General features: G+C 41.5%; 1 protein-coding gene across 3 annotated transcripts in view; it reads right to left on the bottom strand.

The window, feature by feature from the left end:
- Positions 1-25,962, bottom strand: part of LOC137166958 (disks large homolog 2-like) — a 623,160-nt gene that overhangs the window by 126,596 nt on the left and 470,602 nt on the right. For all 3 annotated transcript variants that reach the window (XM_067568887.1, XM_067568895.1, XM_067568902.1), the window contains one exon: positions 10,206-10,320. In XM_067568887.1, the coding sequence (XP_067424988.1) occupies positions 10,206-10,320 (115 nt within the window). The remainder of the gene's footprint in view (positions 1-10,205; positions 10,321-25,962) is intronic.

Genomic DNA, 25,962 nt, shown 5'->3' with positions numbered 1-25,962 from the left:
AACTGGGTGGTCCAGTTCCCCACCCGCCCTATCCTCCCTAGACTGGTGGAGATTACCCAGGGCAGTAGGGAAGGGCATTCCCTTCACGGAACTGATCCTGTCGGTCACCTTAAGCTCCGATGGCTCGTATGTGGGATGGGAACCCACATGGGTGCCAACCTGAGCACTCGGGGGCTCTGGTCGGTAGAGGAAAAGTGCTTGCAGGTCACCGTGGGGGAGCTGAGAGCCATTCGCCTAGCGTGCAGGCTGTTCCTCCGATCCCTGACAGGCAGAGTGGTGCAGGCACTGCCGGACAACACTGCAGCCATTTTACATGAAGAGGCAGGGAGGGGCGTGCTCCTCATCTCTCTGCGAGGAAACTACCCGTCCGTGGGGCTTTGCCATGAGGCACGACTCCGCTGGACTGCTGATCGCCTCAACAGGTCATTTCTACCCCGCCACGACAGGTCGCTGCACCAAGAGGTAGTGAGTGTGATCCTCCGAAAGTGGGGTGTCCCCCAACAGGATCTATTCATGTCGGTTTGGAATGTGCAGGCTTGCACTGGGGTCATGAGACTGGCTCAGTCTCAGATACGTCCCTCAGTAATGGGACGGGGACCCTCAGGTATGCGTTCCCGCCCATTCCACTCCTGCCTAAGGTCCTACTGTACATAAACAGAGACAGGGCGGATGTCATATTCACTGCTCAGGCCTGACCAAGCCAGCGCTGGCTCAGCATGCTGCTGGACCTTCCGTTCGCCCCGCCCATGGGGCTCCCGAGGCGGCACGACCGTCTCTCCCAAGACAACGGTCACCTGTTGCACCGGGACCTGGACTCTCTACAGCTCACGGCCTGGAAGCTCTGTGGCTGATGGAGGTAAAGGGAGCCTGCTCAGTGCAGGTCCAACAAGTCCTGCTGGTTAGCAGGGACCCTTCTACACAGGTCATATATCAGGCTAAGTGGACATGGTTTACCCCTTGGGCGGAGTCCCAGGGCATTCCGCCAGCCTCTTGCCTCCTCAAGCAACCCTGGAGTACTCTGGGGTCTGATGCTGGCCTAGTTGATGGTCCACTTGGCAGCTATTTTATTCTCCCATCCCATGTCGGTCGGGGTACTCAATGGGGTGGAGAGGCGGTATCCCCAGGTCCGCAACCCGGTGCCTCTCTGGGATATCAGCCTGGTCCTCTCGAGGTTCATGGGGCCCTCCCCCTTGGAACCCATGGCTTCATGCCCTCTGCCACGCTTCGTGGAGTGTAGCCTTCATTACCTCAGATTGGGGGATCTCCGATATTAGGGCCTTGACTTCGGAGCTCCCTTATACACTATTCTATAAGGATAAGCTGCAGTGGAGGCCGCGCCCAGCCTCCCCACCTGGGATGGTTTCCCAATTTCGCTGTAACCACGATAAATCTCTCCCTGTGTTTTTTCCCAAACCGCATGGTTTGGAGGAGGAGCGGAGAGGGCATTCTCTAGACGCAAGACGAGCCCGGGCCTGCTACATCGAAGACGCGGCTGTTCCGGAAACTGGCACAGCTCCTCGCCGCAGGGGGAGACCGGATGAAAGGATCACCGGTCTCCACCCAGCACATCTCTGCGTGCATCACATCTTGCACCAAGTGCTACTATGAACAGGCGACTGTGCCACTCCCAGGTGTCGTCACAGCGCATTCAACCAGAGCTAAGGCTTCCTCTGAGGCCCTCCTGGAGAGAGTGCCCCTGCAGGACATCTGCAAAGCCGCCGCCTGGTTGTCGGGCCACACCTTCACGTCTCACTACGCCATCATTCAACAGGCAAGAGAGAACATAGGATTTGGCAGAGCCGTGCTGAGAGCAGCTCACCAGTAACTCCTACCCACCTCCAACGTATGGCTATTTAATCACCTATATTGAAATGGACATGAGCAATCACTCGAAGTAGAAAACAGGGTTACTTACCAGTAACTGTTGTTCTTCGAGATGTGTTGCTCATATCCATTCCACACCCACCCTCCATCCCCGCTGTCGGAGTTGGCAGAAAGAAGGGACTGAAGGGGCGTGGGGCCGGCAGTGCCTCGTGCTGTGGCACGTGCACGGCACTCCAGGGGGCAGCAGAGCCGGCCCTACGGGGTCTGCTAAGGGGAAAAAAGTTCCGGGAACCGCGCACACTGGCGTGCACTCACTTATATTGGAATGGATATGAGCAACACATCTCGAAGAACAACAGTTACTGGTAAGGAACCCTGTTTTTCACTGGCCATCCAATATCTTGACAGATGAAAGGAGATATGATGAAGTCAGTCCATCAGTTCATAGGCTTCATACACGCTAACAAAATAATCACGACCTTTGAACCCCAGCAAGTAACCTTTCATCTGTATTCTTGCATATTAATTGGGCTGATTGTTCTATTCCATGTGGAGTGTCTTGGATTGTTCTGAAAGCTGGATACTTTTTTCTACATTTTAGCTCCATGCCACGCTCCAAAACAGTGAAATAATCTATGTACCCATGTGGTTCCCACCTGGTGGCTTGGTTGGGGTTACCCAGGTAGGACCAAGAAGGTCCTAACCCTGTTTTCTTTTAGGAGTAGGGAACCAAACCGAGAAGCACTAGGGAGTCAGGAAGCAGACCCTGCTGAATGTGTCTAAACCAGAGGACTGAGCTGATATACATAAAAGAAGTAAGGGAAAAAGAATGAGCTCAGCCTGAAAAGAGACATTCTTGCCCTGCTTATAAAATGCACAAGACCTTTTGTAGATGGATTCTATTTGGGCTTTGTTTCTGCCTCAGAAAATTACAGTCTTGTATTTTTACCTTGTTACGCGCCTGATCCAGTTCCCATCAAAGGCAATGACAAGATCCCTTTGATTCAATGGACCAGACTGTATATTAATAGAAACAATAGCTGAACACTGGTGGTAGAATATTCAAAAATGCATGTTTATGTGTAATATGCAACGTGGGTAGCTACCTACACAGTTTGCAATTTCCCAACTCTAATATGCACTTGCAAGCTCAGTGACCCATTTTGCACATGCAGGTTAGGCAGACACACATCTGACAATTTCTAAACATATTCAATAAATGCTTTACTGACAGCACTCTCTCTATATTATTCCATTTAGAGATATTCTTTGCAACACGCTTTTTCAGTCTGTGCTATAATTTGGAAGTTTGAATTGCTTGAGATTAATCAAAGGCAAATTACCAAACATGAAAATCCCTTTTATGCTCCATTTATGTTTCAATACAAAGAGAGAGCTGTAGTGGTTTCTATCTTGCCATTGCAGTGTACAATTGGGGCTATGTAAGCTCTGGTGATTACTCTATCAAAATAAAACAACAGTAATATCTAAGGGCCAAGTTCACTGATACAACTCACCTTCCCACTCCCAAAGGTCTAAATTCTGTAATAAAGTTTTGCAGCATGAAAGAAAAGTAATTTCTGGTGTGGCACTGTGGCTGGGACTACACAACTATCCAGTCTGCTAAAACACACTGCCCGTGTGTATGCATCAATAGCTCTTGATTGTATTCCTGCAAGTGGCAAATGAATTTTGAAGAAACTATGGGGAGCAAGAGACAAGAATCCAAGAAAAGTATTGATTTGCAAAGCAAGCAAACCTAAAATGCAACCGTTAACATTTCAAAGCACTTTGTTACTGAAGTAGAAACAGAGGATACAGCAAAGGCTGCCTTTACAGCTTGTTTGGTGTGTGTGTGTGTGCATATCTGAGGAGAAATCTGCAGAGAGGAAGTATGCTCCACACTTCTTAAGTTTGTTTTTCTAATAAATGGAGCAAGATATGATGATTATGCCATAGACTACACTGTTGAGTCACCCAGTAATATCTAAGGACATAAAGACCAGGCTATTATAGCTTCTGTATTTGAGGAGTTTTTTATATTTGTAAACTGCCACTCCCCTTCAGAACACTCCTTCCCCACACCCAAACGTCGAGTGAAATTTTATCTTTACTGAGTCTCTCTTGCAGTTGGAAAATTCTTCTTCCAGCTGTTCAGGGCCGAATTTTGTCATCTTTACATGTTCATTTTTCACATTTAGGGTTCTCAGAGAGTTCTGCACATCTTGGAGAGCTCTGGAATAATGTGATCATGATCTGCTTGGCAGATCTGAGAGGAGAATACCATCTTTAAAGCCTAATCCAGTGCTTGCTAAAGCCAATAGCAGTGCTTAGCCTCCTGAAAGAAAGTAGGATAAATTGGTGGATACAACAGACATTCTATAAATGTAACCAACACTGGATGCTGCTTGCAATCCTCACAAACTTTGGTGACTGAACTCTTCAGCTGTAACTCACAGCAGTCCCTGAGCTGAAATCCTGTGATTGTTTTCAAAACGGAGCTCTCCCCAGGTGCTAGAATAACTATGGCATCAAGTCTATTTTTAAGGAGTTCAGTAAGTGCAGGTACTGCCTATAGCACCAAGTGGAGGATTCGTTGCTTTGGAAATCAGAGTGCACACTAGAATGCTCCTAGCCCCTGATGTCCTCCAAAGGCATATCTCCTTTGAGCTGTATGGAATCCTGATAAATTACCATGGCAAATGTTCACATTCTACCCTTTGTGGCTCAATAAATAAATTAACAAACCCAATAATTTAAACACATGTATAATGCTTTTAGTGTTCAGAGAGCTATACTAACATTAGTTAATTATCTGTCACAAAAACCACGATTATAGAGATGAGAAAGCTGAGACAGAGTGGTGAAGAGATTTGCTGAAGGTCATCCAATGAGTAGCGGCAAAACCAAGGTTAAAACTCAGGGCTCCTTGTCTCCCATCCCGCTTGCTCATTTTTATACCATGTTCATCGCTACCTTCTAGCAGTCCACTAAGCATTAATCTCAGGCTCATCTAACAGGCAGGCACAGTAAAACAATAACCAGATGTGGAACCACGTGTGATGTATAGAGTGTAAAGTATTATAGTAGTCTATAAAACGTAGGGTATTGTAGTTCTATAAAGGACTCAATTTGATATCTGCCAAAGCTTTGGAAGTGCCTTACACCAAATGCAACAAAATGAAGACAAAAGTAAATCTTGTTTCCTTTTTATAAACATTTTTAATTAATGTAGTGCTCACTCGACTGAGATGCCTCTCTTTACTGTACAGGATCTTTAGAACTGGTACAGCATGGGCAGTAGCAGTGCAAACTACCTTACAGTGTCCATCAAGTTGACCCATCCCTGATTTGGAGGACCATCTCAAGGGTTGACGGAGACTGAGGGTCCATCCCCATTTGAAATGTGGTTTTTCATCTCACACTGGTGGTGCAAGTGTAGATACAGGAAAAAAAAATCTGGACAGCAATAAACCAATCTAAACACTTTAAATAAGATGACAATCTCTTATAGATGCAATGACTTTTTGTCACAGCGGATGTTGGACAGATTTAAACCAGCAAGCTAAAGATGAAAGGAACCGAGTCTTCATAAATCTCCTGAGCCATTACTTAATCCAGCATTCTAAACAGCCAGATTAACTCTGGGTTAACTCCCCTAGTAATCATATTTAGTTATAGACATTTCTTCAGAAGTCCAGTCTATAATAGATAAGAATTCAAAAGTACTATGATTGTTTATTCTAAATTTACTTGAAAACCTTTAATCTAGAAATCAGATAGATAAACCTAGGAAGGCTGGTTCTTTGGCATGGTATGCTTCCTCTAACACCTGTTTTTCAATTGGAGCACTGATCTACTTTCGGATATATATATGTACACACACACACATATACACACAATTTGGGGGTCATCTATTACTTCAATAGCATAGATTCTTCATGTCTACACTAGCAGAGCCCTCCAATGCTCAACCATTAATGCTGAAGTTCCACTGGCTGCCTTCCGTTCAACCAAAGGATTATACTTCCTAAATGATTTAGTCCTTCAAAAGATTGCCATATCCTACAGCCCATGAGTGACTCTGGAGGACTGAGAGTGGACTGGCAGCTGTTTTAAACCAATATACATGATTCTGCAAGAGCAAGTGTTTTAACCACTGAGTTCAAGAGACAAGGATGTAGTCAACACTAAAAAGTCATCTGCCTATAGCACAATGTTTAGCTTTATTGATAGTCTTCACCCTACCCACCTATCAATGAGGTTTTGAGCTAGCATTTGATTTGCTAAGAAATAAAAGTGGTGAAAGGCAGAACCTTGTGTCAGCCCTCTAATTAAAGCAAACTGATCCAAAACAAATCCATTAACCTTAGCCAGGCAATAACGGAGCTTTCAATAACCACTGTTTAGTCCATTGCACATCAATTCCTCCAAGGCATATTTTCTGTTTTTCTTTCCCTTGTTCTTTCTCTCGGAAGCAAATTACATGACAAGGAAGATGTTGGTTCCATAAGAGTTAATCATCTCCTATTTTTCGATCTTCACCTCGAGTTTCATAATACTCTTTGTGGCCCTGCAGTTAGTTTCTGTGGACATTCTGATAACATCCCAAACAGAGGATTAGTGCTTCAGGTGCAGCAGAAGCAGGTGAAACAACGACAGTATTTTTATATGAGGCCACTACAAAAGAGAACACATAAAGAGAAACACAGAAAATATGGTCTAGAGTCAGAAATATTACTGAAGAGGAACATTTTCCATGAAGCAGCAATGGATCTTTGAAATAACTAATATACAGAGTAGGAAAAGAATACAAACCACCAAAATAAAAGAAAGGAATTCAAAGAGATACACAATTCCTTACGTAAAAACCTCTACCTCTGGTTTATTCTTAGTATATACAGGTTTTAAGACTACAGTTAAATAGTTGTGACACATGTCATTCTAGCACTCTGTGACCCATTATCTTCATACTGTATATGCTTTACACTTCATTTAATGTTAATGACTAAATGTGCTATAATTATTAGGGGGCTGGATTGTGCCAAGAATCAGCAGGTAGAATTGCCTGTGTGCATGAGGAAAGCATCAGCTACTTTTATAGGACAGGGGATCTGGAGAGGGTGGGGCCAAATATGCTGCTGTAGGGAATCTGCACAAACCTTCGCAGAGCCTGAAGCTGTATTAGCTTTTGCATGCCCCCCCTGCACTAAAGAACTACTCTTGAAGACATTTTTCAGGAGCAGGAGAAGGTGAAGGAGCTGCATGGAGCCCTACTTCCAGAGACAATGGTAGACAGGGAATCCCCAGAATTGGTGTGGAGACCCCAGCATCCTGTGGTTCCTGCAAGGTCTTGTGAGGGGGATCTGCAAGTTATAGCATTTGAGCCCACTGCGCATTCCATGATGAAAGCAGCAAACTCTATCCCGAATGGAAGGACCTGCTGGAAACTCTGCATGGCCCTGCCACAGTTTGCCTTTCCTCTCACACTTTTCCACAAGAAGGGCAGTCTGACCCTCACTTCCTATCCATCTGCTGCTGGTGCATCAGTTGTATTTATTTTAATAATTCTCATTTAAGAGAAACTTGTTTTGCTCTTTTCTGGTTTTCGCACTGCCTAAACTAATGAAATTTATCCAAATTACAACTGCAAGGCTAAAACATTTCAAGATTATCTATCTATCTATCTATCTATCTAATCTAACCTAATATAATCTGCTCTTATTCAATGCAGAACAGCAAAACTGCAACATCTTAAATAAAGAAGAAAAGAAAAATGGCATCATTAACTTTCCATTGTAACTGGGGAATAGCTATGTAGACATCTTTAGGATAATTAGCAGCATCTTGTCCTTTCACACACTGCACAGATGCTTACCAAAATGATCGTCTAAAATGCAGTTGGCCTGAATCACAAGAAGGTCCCTGGATGAGAAGGGGATTCTATCCTTAATGTCCGAGCAAATCAGAATCTCAGAGAACACGCATGCTTTCCACATCATTCTTCTTCCCCCCGCTCCCCAGATCTCCCTCCCCAGTACCTAATAAAGACACAAACTACCTTTGTAACTACTATATATTATGTGAACCAACAGCGCCTAACGCAATGGAGACCATGTCCCTGACAGGGGCCTCCAGGCTCTGTCACATTACAAATAAATACTAATAATATGTTAAATACAGTGCTTGTCAAGCACACTTTTAGTAGAGCTGAACACAGCCAGCTTTTTTTTTTGGCTTTGACTTCATGAATTTATGCAACTAAAAATGAACTGAGGTTCTTGAGGTTTTATGGTAAAGGCTTTTCTGCTCAGTTCTGGAATAAAAGAACAGATTTGTATTTGTGGTATGGGAAGTGATATTTAGACAGGTGGCTAAAAGACATCAGAAGAGTATCGGACGACTACTACTAGGTCACCATGATACCTACTGCAGCTTTTTGTTTAATCAAACTCCATCTTATAAAATTATAAACTGTTTGTTTCCAATTGCAAATTTAAAAACAACAGATGTTACTTAAACAGCTGCATAGTAGGACAAAGGGTAATATTTTCAAAAGTGCCTAAATCACTTAGGAACCTATGTTCCATTTTCAAAAGGCACTTAGGCTCAGATTTTCAAAAGTATTTAGACACCGAAAGATGCAGACAGGTGCCTGGCCGGATTTTCGAAAGCACTTTAGCAGTGACTAACTACCATTGATTCACCTGCTTAGTTACTGCTGAAAAATCCCGCTAGTTGCCTTTAGGTGCCTAATTTCCTTAGAAAATCTGACCATCAGGAGCCTAAGTCCCATTGATATTCAATGAGACTTAGGCTCCTAAATGCCTAAATTAATTTTTGAAAATGGCACTTGTGCATATGAAAAATGTATTCAGAAGCTATGGAGTCAGTTACACTGCAAGAGCTGCCAATGAGGACCCGGGACTTCTCAATCTCTTTCCAGGCAGACATATCCTACCTGTATTTAAAGTTAAGTTTTGATTTTTGAAAAATGTGTAGTAATTTGAGGCTTGTGAAAGGTGCTGGATTGTGAGCAGAATGAAATCCACTATTTATGGAACAAATACTGCATTGGTAATGACATTGAAAATGTCCCCACACTTGCCATACCTTGCTGTCCCTTGACCCACCACTTTAGCAGCCATAGGGCTACTCTGTAATAATATACGGATGCTGTATTTTTACTGTTGGGTGTATTGGGGTTAATCAACAGGGATGTTGGGAAACAAATAGGAATTCAAAACAATGATTCAAGGTAAGACAAACAAACTATTGAGGGTTGTCACAAGATAATGGAACAGCCATTGATTGCAGGGGGACTGGCTTGACTTCCTCTTGAGCCCACCAAACTGCTCTTGGCCATCCTGGCCACGGTTCAGGAAACTAAGAAGGTAAAGGATGTCTGGCTGCATAAAAAGTGCGTGTCTCTCTAGGGCAGACGCAGTTGTTTGAGAGACAGTTTCTGTGGAGGAACAGACTGTCACACAAAGACACTCATGGGCTTGTCTGAAGCCATTAGGGCTTTTCTAGGCTTCCGGGGCATGCTAAGCCATTAGGTAGAATAGATAGGTCTGTAGACTGTGTACTGTTTTAAAGGCCTTTTTCTCTTTTGTTATGCTTTATTCCAACTGTTCAGATTAAACAGTATTGGTTTTACAAAGGCTGTCTGGTCACTGTAATATCCACTGGCCATAGACTCCCAGAGGGAAGAACTGCAGGTATCAAACACAGGTGGACCAACTGGAAAATACAGTAGATACACAGGGTACTGCGGAGCAGGGCCTGGTTTAAGAGTTGAAGAATCACATGATTTCACTCCAAGGAAAAGTAAAGGCAGAAGCTGTGATACCTGTGCTTGTGCATTTGGAGAGAGACCAGAGAGGGGTCAGAGGTGCAGCTAGACCTGTAACCATATGCACATCCTTTAATCTTTGTCATGCTGTTTCTCCTACCTGTTTCATTTTGCCTCTTAGACCATAAGCTCCTTGTGGCAGGAGCAGTTTGGACAGTACCCAAGCCAATGGGACTTGACCTAACTGAGGCCTTAAGACACTAGCACAATATAAATGATAAATAATAATTAATATATAGAAAAGCTCATCTTTTTTTCCCGATATTGTGTGGGTTGTCAAAAGGTAAAAGTTTTCATCTTAAAAAATTGCTATAACACTTTCTGCTGCTCTTTAAAAATAGCCTTGAAATGACAGACTTAGTAATAGAGGCGCATAAAGAATTTATATTAATATCACTGCATTATTAATTTTTAACCATATAAACCTACATCATGATACATGTCTCAGTTATATTCCTCAGCTCCCCAAACCACCTGGTAGAGAAACTGCTGACATTTATCATCAGGAAAAACTCTCTGTGCCTACCTGACGTAGAGTGACCGCTTCTGATTGGTTCTCAGGGAGCCAGACCCAGAACTCATGCTTTGGTTCATCATCTGCTCGCGTAGGTCATGGATTTTTGCCTCAAATCGAGCGTACTCTGATGATGAAAATAAAGAAAACTCTATTGTAGTTGCATTACAATTGGTAAATGCAAATGAATGTTAAAATTTATAAATCCAGGAGATGGTCTTAGAATCATGATCACATGACATAACTATCTTAGGCATAGCATCTGAGCACTTCACTGTTTTTAATATATTCATTGCTCACAACACCAAGCTACTGTCATTCCCATTTTATATATGGAGAACACAGAGAGGCTGACTTGACAAAAGTCACACAGAAAACCTGTGGCAGACCAGGAAACTGAACCCAGGTCTCCCGAGTCCAAAGCTGGACTCTCCTTCCTCTCCATGACTGAATTACCTTGCAAACGGCAGCACAAGGGTACTGTACAATTACCAACCAGACACACAATGATTCAATAAGGAAAGTTTCCAAAGTTCTTTCAAGTGGAACTGTGCAGTGGAGAACCATCCCTCCCAATTCTATTTAGCACGGAAATATATTGGGATCTAATTTGTCCACCACTGACTTTGTGGAATTTCCATGAAAAGTGCCCTTGTCTGGGTGTAGTTGGGGGGTGGGGGAGTGTGCAGCGAACCCCTTCAGCCCCCAGGGGAGTTACCTTTGGAGAAAGCAGCTGAATACTAGGAAGCCTTCTAGTGCTGCACACTTCATGAAGAACAGACTAGGTGAACTAGAGGCCCAGCAAGTGCTTCGCGCCCTGGGGCAGGAGCACCTACCTGAAAAACAATGCCTGGGCTGGTGCACACACTGATTCACCATTGTCCTGCACCTTATTTACACCAGTGCAATGTGAATGCAAACTGGCTGTAAAATGCTACCAAATCAGAATGGTAGCATTTTACATCACTTTGCACTAGTCGAGGTACAGGGCAATAATGAATTGGGCCCTACATCTTTTTTGTAGGGGTGTTGTAACTGCTGGTCTTAGAAGCAGGCATAATTTCTCTGGACTCCATCATACAGCCAACTGCTAACTCCTTCCCTCTCTCCAGTGCTCCATTGCCTTTAAGAGCCATAATACAGCCCAAAGTTGGAGGGAGTTGCTAAAGAAAACTGAGGGCTTATCTACACTACAGTTTATGTTAACTGATCTTTGACTACAGGGGGTAAATATGCCAATGGCTTGTGATGGGATGTTAGATGGGATGGGTTCTGAGTTACTACAGAGAATTCTTTCTTGGGTGTCTGGCTGGTGAGTCTTGCCCGCATGCTCAAATTTTAACTGATTGCTGTGTTTGGGTTTGGGAAGGATTTTTCCCCCAGGACAGATTGGCAGAGGCCCTGAAGGTTTTTCACCTTCCTCTGTAGCATGGGGCACAGCTCACTTGGTGGATTCTCTATACCTTAAAGTCTTTAAACCATGATTTGAGGACTTCAATAACTCAGTCATAGGTTAGGGGTCTATTACAGGAGTGGGTGGGTGAGATTCTGCAGCCTGCATTGTGAAGGAAGTCAGACTAGTTGATTATATTGGCTCCTTCTGACCTTAAAGTCCATGAGTCTAACTTATGTTGCTCAGGCCACATATGATGATTATGGTAGTGGTTGTGATGTGGAAACCATCAACTTGTTTTACGTAAACAGATAAATAGCTGTTAGACAGTTGCAATTTTAAGTGGCTTCTAAACCAGTTTTTTGGGTTTTTTTTTTTCTGAAATGTGATTCAGAGACTTCCTGTTAAACTTAAAATAAAAACCAGGCAAACTCATAACCCAATATTACATACTAGCTAAAGAAAAAAAACTGTTTTTAATAAGAAAATGTATCAATAATACTTATACTGAGCTTTACATATTGAAAGGAATGTACAAACTTTAATTAATCATCACAAGTCTCTGTCAATTATGTAGAAATTACTATACACACTGTACAGATGTTGACAGCCAAAATTTTCAAACTTAGGTACCTAAATTTAGGCACCTCAGTTCCTGTTTATGCGCCTAAATAAGTGTCCTGATTTTCAGTGGTTCTGAGTGCTCCCAGCTTCCACCAACCTCAGGGACAAATGAGGGGTCTCAGCATCTCTGGAAATTAGGCCATTTTATTTAACTGCCTACTTCACAATTTTGGTTTCAGTCTTCCCAGGGACACACAGCAAGTCAGTAGCAGAACTGAGGTTAGTGTTCAGGATTTGCTCATTTCTAAGCCCTGGGATCCTCCATCTTTCCCTCCCTCCAGATCATATTGCCTTTCAGTCAATGCAACCACAACTTCATAAAGCATTTATTAACAACTGAGCTATTCCATTGCTGTTGTTTGTATCCAAACTACTGGGGCAATTCTTCAGATTCTGCTGTTCCGTCAGGTTCATAATTTAGTAGACGCTCTTCTCACTTGCATCCCGTTTTCTTTATCAGAAACCTTAGCATTATCTTCTATTCTGATTTATCATTTCCTGTTCACATTGGCCCTGTTCCCAGAATGTGTAGCTATTGTGTCATAACTACTAGTTAGTTTTATTCAATACCTTTACCTTCATAAAAAAAGGTAACATTTGACCTCGCCAAGTGTCAAGATTTAGGCTATGCTCTAGTTATCTCCAGGCTGGACTATCATAATGGTCTCAATTTCTGCCATTATTTTTTGTTTACCAGATTTACAACCCCTTTCCTGATTTTGTCGCAGTGCTCCTTTGTTTTGCATAACTGCTTTATTTGGTATATGGCCATGGCTACTTTGCCAATCAAATGGGAAAATGCTGTTTTATAAGGCTCTTTATATTTCCCATGCACCTATAGCTCCCACTGACATCAGCAGAAGTGATGCCCATATCCGGGGAAGGGAAGAAACAGACTCCTACATGCAGGAGGCATTTCAGGTTTATGGCCCTGCTTATTCTTTACCATTCAGCATTTGACCTGCTTCTTGTCTATACCTTCACTTTGAATAAAAATTTCAAAAGCACTTTAGTGAGTTAAGCATTTAAAGGCTTGTCTACATGGTGTTTCAGTCCATACAAGAGTGTTGTGCACTAATTGGCCCATGTGGACACTGCTGTCATGCACTAAAAGCGTCCTAGGGTGCATGAACAGAGTCCCATCCCAAACTGCACTATGTTACTGTGCACTAGGGAACTCTTAGGGCGCACCAGCAAGCCAGTTAGTACGGACTCGAATTGACACTCCTCTACTGTGGACTAAAGCACTGTGTAGACGAGCCTTAAGTCTCATTTTCAAAAGTGATTTAGGCATTTAGGAGCGTAAGTCTTACTGAACATCAATAGGACTTAGGCTCCCAAGTGTTGGAGGGCCAGATATTTTATTTCAGTGGGAGACAGGCACCTAAATACCTTAAAAATCTGGCCCTAAATCACTTCTGAAAATGGGATTTAGTTAAAATTAGATTTACACCTAATCTAGGATGTGTACATTTGTAAACATGACTCAGATTTGGTCATTTTCCCTTTGCTCAATTTGGTCAAGATTCATTTGGTAAATTCTTTTATTTCTGTCAAGACAAATAAAATATTACTTTAACTTTTTATCATTGCTAGTACTATTATTTATTTTTGCTATACCTGATGACGTGCTCCTTGCTACATGGTAAACCTACTTGATATTTATGAAAGGTACATTTTTAAAAATTTAGTTAAAAAAAAGGATCCTGAATTTCTACTGCTCCCATTCTACCTGTTCTAAATAGAGAGCACTACAATCTCAAGGGCTGTCAATCAGGTCCCTTTCACAAGCGTTACATACACTCACAATGATTCTTAAACTATATTCAAGGTATATGTCATTTGGTTTTCGTGCTTTACATCTGGATTAGGCCAAGAAAAGAAATAATTGACATCAGAGTAGATGCAATCATAGCTTTCTCCTTTAATAATTAATAAAGAAATCCCACACAGATTCTGCATCTGAGGTGTGGGAGTAACTACTTTATTTAGACTCCAATCTGTAGAGTGAGAAATGAAGATAAAGAAGATGACTCTCCATAGCACAGCATCAAATTACGTGCAATCTGCACACCAACATATTTGATACTTAGATGGGATGGTGAGATGATGAAGATGTTTTGTACTGTTTTGACTTTGAATGACATTTCATCAAGGTCTGGCCCTTTACATTGTTTTATTTGATTATAAATTTATTCTCAGTCTTCCTAGAAGATACTTGTAAGATTTGTTATGATTTTTAAATATCTACTAAACATATGATAGGTGTTCATGGGGTCAAACTACAGGTCCCAGTTTGATTTTTAAAAGTAACATAGTATATGTGAGGCTTCTGCAGCGTGGGAGGCAAATTTCAGCAGCTGGATTTTTTTTTTAATTGAACTGAGACCAAAAATGTAGATGTTTATTAAACCAATTAAATATCAAGTAGTTATCAATGATTTGCTCTCAAAGTGGGAAGACATATCTGGTGGGATCCCACATGGGTCCATCCTGGGTCTGGTTATAGTCAATATTTTTATTAATGACTTGGATTACGGAGTGGAGAGTATGCTTATAAAATCTATGCATGACACCAATATGGGGTTTGAAGCACAGGATTAAAATTCAAAAAGACCTTGACAAATTGGAGAATTGGTCTGAAATCAAGAAGATGAAATTCAGTAAAGACAAGTGCAAAGTATTACACTTCAAAAGCAAAAAAATCAAATGCACAACTACAAAATAGGGAACAACTGGCTAGGCAGCAGGAGCTGGGAGTTATAGTGAATCACAAATTGAATATGAGCCAGTAATGTGATGCAGTTTCTGGAAAAAATCAATTCAGACAATTAAGGTTGTGATAGATGGACAAAAGGGAGAATTACATTCAGTGAAAGGCTGATTCACTGTTTTCAGGCCATTTGAAGAAAGCAGGAAACAGCAGTACATCACTGTCTGAAAGCACCACCACTACACTTTGCCTGCTTTTACTTACCAAAATCTCCATGAAAATGGGCATGTGATTCATATACCGGTTCAGGCTCTTTGCTCCCTAGAGACTTTCCAATAACAAGTGTCAGTGCCCTTTATTTTGAAGCCTAATGTAGAAGACTAACTCCAAGCACCCATTTTTGGTGCTTGAGGTCCAAGTCACCTATAAGGTCTAACAGGCTAAATCCACTATACAGGTAACAGAAGGGAAATATTAATTTGAAATGCTGAAGTTGCTTTTTCAGTTATAAAATTAGAGCATAGCACCTGAAAACACTGAACAAATATTTGCAGCTCCACCCCAAAAACAGTTTAAAAGTTTTTATAATATTAAAATATAATTATTTTCATCCTTAAGCTTGTATGACAGGTCGCAGCTTAGACTGAATATACAGAGTAGTAAAAAAAACCCCAAAACCTAACAACCCCCCCCCCCCCCCCCCCCCCCCCCCCCCCCCCCCCCCCCGCAAAACCTGAAAATAGATTCTGATGGAAATGCTGACACACTATTTAGCAGTGAAAATGACACCACTGAAATGCACGAATGTTAGCAGATCCAGTCTATGTTAGCTTGAACTTATCTAGTGTTGGCACCATTAGAGAGATCTTAATTCTTTCTGTCAGGAAGTATTAAAATTTGCTCTCCAATATAATGCAGGATCATCACTGTTTGCTTCAAGATGATAAAAGCTTTCATAAGTGCTGCTATTAGAGTTTTAAACTATTGCACCTGTAACCTAGTTTGGCGCATTGTGAGGCAGTGACTGCTAATAACATGGGTGATTGGTTAGCAAAGGCTCACCTTTTTTTCAGACTGTAGAAGAAAAACAAATCAATGTAAAGCCCTAACTGTCCACTTTCAAGATGATTATTACAATGATATATTCGTTTTTTAAAAGATACTAGAAAGTATTAGAAGACAAAATAGGAGCTCGAAAAGGACATGTTGGATCAGCACCAGCTAGTATGGGGACCAGATCCTTATTTAGTGTAAATGTGACACAACTTCAATGGAGCTATGCCAGTTTACACCAGAAAAGGTTCTAAACAATAGCTTTGTCTGGATACAAATCATACAGCTCTGGTGTCAAGTTGTCAGCTGAATACCTTGGGTCTCTGAGGGCGCATGATACTATCACAGTCGTACAGTTATTTATGCTATTTATGTAAATCATTCTTTTTCTCCCTTTGCTCTTGGCAGTTGTCTTTGTTGGATAGCTTAAGATTTCTTTTTTATTCTGAATACAAAGTTGGGATCCTTCCTAATCTGACTGTTACTTCTAAGAAGTTTAAAGTTTAAAACAAATTTCTGTCCCCTCACAGATTTCCCACCACTAGCATATGCACATACAGGATTAGAGAGGAAGACTGGACCAGTGCTTAGGGTACTAACCTGGGACTTTGGAGATTTAGGTTTAATTCCCTGCTCTGTCACAGACTTCCTGCATGACTTCGGGAAAATCACTTTGTTCCTCTGTTCCCCATCTGTAAAATGGGGTTAATATGATCTCCCTACCTCACTGGAGTGTTATGAGGGTAAATCCACTAAGGATTGTGAGGCTCTCAGATACTTTGGTAATGTGGGTTGTATAAATACCGAGGATAGAGAGATTGCTACTGTTTTTCCTGCTGTTTGCATTGAGTATTTTAATAGCATTGGATCATTACAGCAGGATCAGGCTCGTATGTTCTCCCTACCATGTTCATCCTTTTTACTCTGTACAAAGCAGAACCAAATGTTTAGGTCCCAATTCAGTGTTGCCCTGCACACCACAGCAAAGTGCAAAAGGGTTCAAATCAGAATTGCACCCACTCTGTATTAGTGAATTGCAACAATAAATGGAGCCCTTAAAGTCTGATCCTGCAAGGCGCTGAGTCCTCTGGCCCTGATCCAGCAAAGCACTTAAGTATATTTTTAACTTTAAGCACAGGGGCTGCTCCATTGACTTCAGGTCAGTTTCCTGTGCGGTTCAAAGTGACCACTTATGCTGAAAGTTATGCATGTGCTTAAATGATTTGCTGGATCAGGGCCAAAGTGCACAGCACTTTTCAGGACCAAGCCATTAATAGAAAAGTGAGATGCTTTGTGATTGGGCCATTAAATGCTATCCTGTTTGACCTGGATACCTGCATGTTTTGGGATCCTCACTGATCATTCACATGCCTCACTTTTCCTGGTCATTTTATAATTTCCTTTAAACCAGCAGCTCTCAGCCTTTTCCACCCTCATGTTACAAAAGAAAGTAGTTTCCCTGGTCCCTTGGCCCTCCCATCTAAGCATAAAGGAAAGGAGAGGAGGGGTCGTGACTCTCCAGGCTGAGAACGCAGGCGGTACACTTTTATATTTTTAGGTACAAAGCCTTCAGAATGGGTATGAATTCCTCTGAGTCTAATCCCAGCTCTACAAACAAGTGACCTGCGGCATGATCTTGGGCAAGCTGTTTCATCGCCCCCCCCCCCCCCCCGCACCTCTGTTTTCCCTGCCAGCCTTTGTTTGTCTTGTCGGTTTAAACCATGGATAATGTCACTGACATCAGTTGAGCCAGGATTTCACCCATCAACTCTTCTGGGCAGGGATTGTCGCTTACTATGTGTTCAATGGTGCCTAGCACAATGCGGCCCCAGTCTTAGTGAGAACTTCTAGGAACTACTATAATACAAATAAATAATAATGTATCATAGCATTAAAAATGAGATACACACTTTTAACTTTTGTTACGTTTTGATATATATTTCCTACACAACACGGTTAAGCTTTCATGTTTAACACCATGCCTCAGGCCTAACTCCTCACCGAGAATATATTTATTGTACATTTTGAAATATTACAAAACTTTTAATAATCTGAGGCTGAAAAGTATTTACTTCCCAAATTACAAAGATTTTTTACTGATCACTAGTTTGTGCAGAATGAGTTCCCTGAATAGCCCACTAGCCCAAATAAGGAGGAGAAAGACCTATGTGGCATGCAGATTATTTCACTGCCGGGTTTCTTACCCTTTCCTCTGTGACATCTGGTTCTGATCACTGTCAGAGACAAGATACTTGACTTGATGGACCTTGAGTCTGATCCAGTATGGCAATTTTTATGTTCCTAATAATTCTGAAGGGTCAATTTGACTTGGTAGCAACCAAATCCATAGTACAAACATTCACTAAAAGTCAATAATGAATTCATTGCACAAGATTCTGGTGCCATCAACAGAATAGTGTTTACATTTGTTAGAGTGACATTATTTATTTGTATTACAGTAGCATCCAAAGTCCCCAATCAAGATTGGAGAGTTGTGTTGCTATTACTTCTCACTAATATTGCTCCCATTTGTAATGAGATTATCCAGGTGTAATGCAAAGGAAATGATAAACAACACTGGCCTTGATATCTCTGGAGGGAAGATGCCTCTACATCTGATTAGCTTTTATAGTTTAAATAAATGTATTTATTAATATTTTTAACACTTATACTCTTCTTCAGGCACTCTCAGAAAAATCTCCCTCCCTTTTAAAGATACAAGCTCACCCATTGCTTTGGTCTTTGAAACTTCAGCGCTGTAAACTCATTAATGTCTTAGGCCCAGACCCTCAAAGGTATTTAGGTGCCTCACTCCCACTGAAATCAATGGGAGTTAGGTGCCTAAATATCTCTGAGGATCTGACCCTTAGTTCCTTAACAAGTCCTTCTTCTTATACTACTAACTGCCATTTACCAAATACAGGTGTTTACACCATTAACTGTCTTCAAATTAAACCTTGTCCATGCACACTTGCTCTCCAGCTGGCCTCACAGTCCAAATGTCACTGCCAACTTTCTTTTCATTTCTTTATTACTGAAAGTAATGCTTCTTCCATCTGTCACTTTCTTTAGATACAGGCTTCATATCTGGTTAGTTGTCAATATAAAAAACACTCAAAATATATTTCCCTCCCATAAAATATTTAGAAAATTAATATCATGCCCAATTCATAATCAGAATGAATACGAGTCAAATCCAAATTGATCCCTGGAAGCTGTCACTTAAAAAACTTCAGAAATCAAATCTTCAGTGACAGGGACTTTATGTCCCATTGAGGTGTTATTCGAACTGCCACTGTTACTTCCTGTCTTTGGCCTACCCATTGTCAGCCTGAACTTGTACCTGACCAGTTGAGAATTTACTTCAAATCCTTCCAGCTGTTGAATAAGGCATCCACTGACATGATATCCTTCAAAAGGATTATTCAAATCGCAAAAAGGTTTTGAGAACTATTTTCCCTACATAGGACTTTATTCTACATCCCCACATTGGACTTTATTGGACTATTTAATCCTTTTTTGGGGATGTGCTTAAATCAAAAATAAAATGTGACTCTTTGTGGGTCCTATTCAAATTACACAAAACTCATATTGAATACATCTCTCACAATCTGCCAGGTAACATGTCCAACAAGGGGCAAGGCAAGTAGTGAAAGCAGGAAGAGGCTGTGGAACAAACAGGACACACATGTTCTGTCATAGGAACACAGTTTAAAATCTTGGAAAAATTGGGTACATAAGTTGCCCCCAGGCATCTGACACGCACAGCCAGCACATGCTCAGCAGAGCACCATATGTCTCTTTAACCTTGGTAGCTTTATAGGGGTTAGAGTTTTACATAGTGCAGGATTATTTAAAAATATCTCCAGTGTTTCAGGCACAAACGAACCTTTCTTCAGCGTTAATCAGGCTTCCCTTCTTCAACTTTTTCTTCAACTAATATTTATGTGAGGCTTTGCAAAGAAACAAAGCCGTTCATATTAATATGGAACCTACTTTATGTTACCACTTAATTATTTCAGGGTAGCTATAGAGGATCTTGTTCCTAGTAATTTTTTTATTTTTCAGAATTCCCCTTCAAAACTCCTTTGCCAAAAGGCAACTATTTATTATCATTTTTATTATTCTGTATCTCCATTGTTCTTTTCAAAGAGTAATTCTGTTTCTTTGGGAGTTGAGCATAAAATACTGATTATCCTCATCTTGTTAATGATGATGCAGCCATACATTTATTGCAGCTCATAAAACTATGCCCTGGCACCAGGAGAAGATGTGGAGGTGGCAGCTTTTGAGGTATTTGAAGCATTATGGGGTTGCATAACCCATCCAACTCAGTTCAACCATTATAACACTCATGAAGCTCATTTTCTCTTGCAAATGCAAATGCAAATGCATTGGATGGTGTTGGAACAAAGAATAAGGGCACCAAAATGGCTTTTTACATCCAATTTAAAGATAAACAATTCATAGATTCCAAGACCAGAAGGGACCATCGTGATCATCATTATACATAGACCTCCCACAAAATATTTCCATGTCTAATGGCTGGCAACAACCCAATAAAATTATGATTAGAGAAAAGCAATGAAAAGTTCTAATAACTGTAATAGAGTTTTGAATAGACTTTTGCAAAAACAAACCTGGGACTATAAAAATCCTACCTATTTCAAAGTAAAACTGGAGGAACACAGTGTTAAGTTGGTGCCTAAAACACTAAAGTGACATTTCAGAGTAGGCTCTACTTTAAACAACTAACTCACACTGTGCCAGTCTTTCATTTGTGTTTTGAGAAAACCTGATCTGCTCAGGGTGTATGAGATCAGAGAGGGGCTCTTAGAAGAGACTTGGAAATTATGTAGCTTCTGAAAATGAGGAGGAGGGGACGCCAACATGATTTCTTTAATTCCATAAATTAGCTTAAAAGCTGCAGCCTGCAGTAAAAATGTAAATCTCTTCAAGAAGTATCAGCTAAGCAGAAAATGAAATAGCAGCCAAAAATACCAATACTATCTAACATAATTATATACATATCAGGGTAGCCTTGTAGGCTAATAAAAACACAGAGATCAGAAGGTACATAAGAAGTAGCATCCCAGTTTCACAAAACCGTAATGAAAATGAACATGCATATATCTAGCTGGGCCAACCTATGTTGCTATTGTAACTATCAGTCTTTTGCTTACATTAAGCTATGCCATTAACAGCTCTCACCCTGGCTTTGAGACTAGGCCTGCTTGGTTAACAGCTCTTCCCTTTTTCTCTTTCTCTTTGCTATAAGTCAAGGGAGATGATCTACCAAGCAACATTTTATAATTCCCACTCCCAATCCAGTGCCAGGACACCATACAGAACTGAAAACAAAGTCTGATCAGACTGTGGGTTTGATGCTCAAATACAAACCATCCAGTCTTATAACAAAACTGGGCAAAAGTCCCAAATAGCCCCCACAAAAGGAAAAGCTGGTGGAAAAATGAGAGAGAAAATTGCGACAGACACACTTCCCTGAACTAAAAGGCCTTACATCCAATATTGGAGATAGCCAGAGATTTGTACCATTCTGCCATGGCTCCCTGATTAAAGGGACTATTCATTCCTAACTCAAACAGGTATTGGAAAGATTACAGAAGAGGATGTTATAAGCTTGACAAATTTAATTTAGTACACACTGTTGCTTCAGGACATGCCATGATCCTTTGTACCTCCCTAAAACTAATATGTTCTATAGGGAATACATTCAATTGCACATCCAGATGATGCAAAAACTTAATGTCATGCAGGAGCCCATATGGCTCTATTTTATGGTATAGATGCGCCAAAGTGTTTACTAGCCTGAGTCTGGGACTATGTAAAAGTAGAACAATGAATAAGCATTGGTAGAACACTTAGAAATTCCATCTTGGGGTTCTGCTGAGCCCCCAAACCAAAAACATGCTAAAAATCATTCAGGGACTATGGCTGCTCTATGGGAATTTTGGGAGTGCCGGGTATGCAGATCAGGCCAAAAAGTCCAGGAGGAACAGAACAGACGGGTCAGACTCACCTCCGGGAACCTCCCCCCGGTTGTAGGAAGCTCTGTGGCTCCAGCTGTCAGCTCCCCAACCCACGCAGAGGCTACAACTCTAGCTGTCACCCACCCGGTGCGGGGAGGCTTTGGCTCCAGCTGTCAGCCCCCATTCGGGTGGGAGACTGCTGGGAAAACCGGACATATGGTAACCCACCCCCCATACCCTCACTTCTGTGCTGCTGCTGGTGATGGCACTGGCTTTAGCTCTGGTGCCTTCCCAGCAGCCTTCCTCTCTGGCTGCCCAGCTCTGAAGGCAGCACCCTGCCAGCAGCAGGGCAGAGGTAAGGGTGGCAATCCCACGGCCCCCTCTACAATAGCCTTGTGATCCCCCCCGTGACTGACTTTTGGGTCGGGAGCCCCGGGTTATATCACTGTGAAATTTCAGATGTAAACATCTGAAATATGAAACTAATTTAACAACCTCTTGGCCAGGGAATTGACCAAAATGCACCGTGTATGTGCAGGTGGAGTCCTAGACTGAGAGACACAGGGACCAGCAGGGTGAATGAAGAAGCTAAGCCTGCCTAGGTCACCAGTATGGGATGCTCATTGTTTAAGTAACATAGACACGCATACAGGTTGTTTAAAAATTGCCTTGAGTAAAATTAAAACGAGCAAAAATTCTGCAGCATGAAACGAGGCGAGTTCTGCGCATGAAAGCCATCCAAGGCCTTGGTAAAGTACAAAAATCATGGAAACCTGACGTAAAATAAATTACAATATTTCATCTGTAGTCTGTGAAGATCGTTAGTGTCTATGACCCATATGCCGCAAAATGCCTTAATATCACTGCACTGACCACAAAAATATTGTTATTGCAGTTAATTGAATTCACTAGAACCTAGTGATGTTCTTGGCCTTCAGTAAATTAATGCAAAAATTAATTTGCACTAATCCATGCAAGACCAGAGAATTCCAATCCAATCTGACTGTAGAGACATTTACCCATAGAACAGTCTCTCCCTGTTGTCTTGCATGTTGTGCTGAGCCTTTGAGAATGTCACATAAACTAATTTTAGCTTTCAACTGCAATGAAACTCTTATGATAGTTCTCTGTCTTCCTTGGTGAAACTTAACTGTGAAACTCATTTGCTTCCAAATGAATAGGTAATGTGCTGGCTCTTGATGTAGAGATTAAAGAGATAATACATTAGGCCAGCATGTTCCCATTGTTCTCTGATTGCCAACAAAGGTCTGTTATATTGGTATATCTCACTGTAGATTGCTCTCCTGGGTGACTTACTGATTCATTTCGAAACAGGTTACTTTTGACGTGCAGTGCACATAATTGCAGTTCTCCCTGCTGCTACATACGTGTCGGGAAGAAGGGAGGCAAGGGCTTTGGATGAACTTTTCATCCAATGAACACACATTTCTGAACAACCTGGATAGCAACTTCTTAGAGGGTGAACATCTTCCCTTTTTGGCTACAGGCAAGGTGACAAAGTAATGATAATCTTGCAGTAACTCAAAGGCATAAGGAGAATGTGGGTGAAATGAAGGCCAGAATCAGAGATAATATAATGTTGCAGACCAGGATGAGGGAAGATGGCTGACTCCCAATGACTCTCATGTCTATCAGTCTGTTAATGAACATGGCCTTGCAACTGATGGGAAATTTCTGATCCTCTAACATTAAGAAGCAGTAACAAAAGTCACCTGTCACATACAGAATCCTCATGCAAAAGTGTGAGCTCAGCTTCACAGCTTGAATCAAATTGTCTTGTAACTCTCCAGCACGCTATCTGTAACCAAGTTGCCTGTACAAGGAGTAAATATAGTAACACTCAGGAATGGCAGGAAGCTACAAACTCCATCTTCTAGTTCATTTTTCTACTTCTAAATAATATTCTGTACTTCCACAGTACAGCATCCTTCATCAAAGGATTACAATCACATTCCTTCTCTCTAAGTGCTTCTAACTTACTTCGTGGTGCAGCTCCTGTTGCTGCCTTTGGTAATGTTTTTGAAAAGAGTAGCCCTTTAGTGTGGATATGCTGCCAAAGTGACAGCAGAACTGCTTCCTCATAACCTGGCTCGAGTGCTGGAGACCTTGTTCTCTCTCCTTAATACCTGCCCTACCTCTGAGTGCCCTGTCGCTCCCTGTCGCTTCAATATCCTTCCTCCCCCAACCCTGACCTAGCTCCTTAGCTCCCTGCAATATTTGACCCTTCCCACTTCCCAGCTCCCATAGCTCTTCCATCCTATCTAAATATCCCCCGATCCAAACCAGGATCCACAACACCTCCCTGGCGGCTGACAGAGTCCATCTCATTATACCTGGGGCCACTATTTCACTCTGAGCCACAGACCCCACTTCTTGGCTTTAGCCTGCTGTGCATCTCCACAGCTGCAGCTCTCCCAACCCCTCTTGACGTGACCTGCACACCAGCTCAGCAGCAGGGAGGAGGTAATCCTCCACCTCCTTCCCAGTCTCACCCATTTGCCTCACCTCTCCGAAAACTCCCCTCAACCAGCTGTGCTCAAACATTCAGGAGTAACTTTAGCTCTTTGTATTCTTTTTTAATGAATATAAACCTGGCTTCCCTCACTCCTCCTCAGCCTAATTGCTCTCTCCTGTACTTACCCCCCCGAATCCTTCAGTAATTTTCTTGTAAAACATTGCCCCACTCTTTGTAGAGGACTAGGTAGGTATCTCTGATTTATGCTGTGTTCCTCCCTATAGATGTATCCCAGGGTGGGACTTCTGACAGATACTGAGCTGACTTGTTCCAGAGGGGTAGCCGTGTTAGTCTGTATACAGCAAAAACAACGAGAATCCTGTAGCACTTTAAAGACTAACAAATTTAATTTCTGCAGGCATAAGCTTTCGTGGGCTGTAACCTTACATCTGACGAAGTGGGTTGCAGCCCACGAAAGCTTATGCCTGCAGAAATTAAATTTGTTAGTCTTTAAAGTGCTACAGGACTCTTGTTGTTTGAGCTGATTTGGTTTCATTTTCTCTCTATTCTCAACCCATGTCTTTCATTGATCAATGGCTTGTGATTATTCAAGACATAATTTGCCACCATCATTACTTTATACTTTCCATTTCACAAGGCCATTTACTTCAAGTACAGTTGACTAAAGGGAAGCATGAGTGAAAACACAGTGGAATTAGAGTGAATAAAGGTTATTAAAACGACCTCTCTTTTGGCTAACATAATGGAGAGAAAGTCTGAAAGCCTGATAGATCAAGTAGACTCAGATGGTTGAATTTGTTCTGTAATATTAAATATTTATTTATTAAAGGATAGTAAATACTATTTTATTAATGCAAAGAGCAACACAAGCTTGGGAACATCAGACTGTTCAAAGCTTAGAGGATACATTACAGGTGGTTATAATCTAACTGCATCTCAGCCTTAAATCTTTTATAAGATAGCTTCCAACCGGATATAATGGCAAAATTTATATTTAAAAAAAGTGATTCTAATTATAGGCCCAATGCAACTTTCATGTCTTATTAAATCTGTATGGAATAGGAATGTCTGAGGTGATTTTAATTGGATTTTGCACATTGCCAGACATCAGTGAAGCAAATTATTTCTTTTTTCAGACGTCTAGCTCCTGCAGGCTCTAAAAACACCACACCTGACAATGAAGATCTTGCATGGAAAGAGTGAGACAAAAGTCAGCATACTAGATGCATTACACATGGCTCTGTTGTTTCAGCAGACAAAACAATAGATACAAAGAGCACTAGTAAAGGGAGACTCACACCCTTTGAAGTTAAACAGCTCCAGCTGAAGCTCTCTTACTAAAGTAGAGAATACAGAGGTTATACTTCTGCCTGGGTGTGTTTTAAAACTTAGCCCACTGAATGTTTATGTATATTCTGGATCTTTATTTTGTCATACATTGAAATAAAGTTGATTAGACCAACGGAAAAAAGGCTAGAGTAATCAATATTAACCTTCCT

The sequence above is a fragment of the Emydura macquarii genome, unplaced genomic scaffold (assembly GCF_026122565.2).
Source record: "Emydura macquarii macquarii isolate MOO-44397 ecotype Brisbane River unplaced genomic scaffold, CSIRO-AGI_Emac_v2 contig_318, whole genome shotgun sequence".
NCBI lineage: Eukaryota > Metazoa > Chordata > Testudines > Chelidae > Emydura > Emydura macquarii.
Note: the sequence above shows the minus strand (reverse complement) of the source record. Positions and strands in the feature narration are given on the sequence as shown.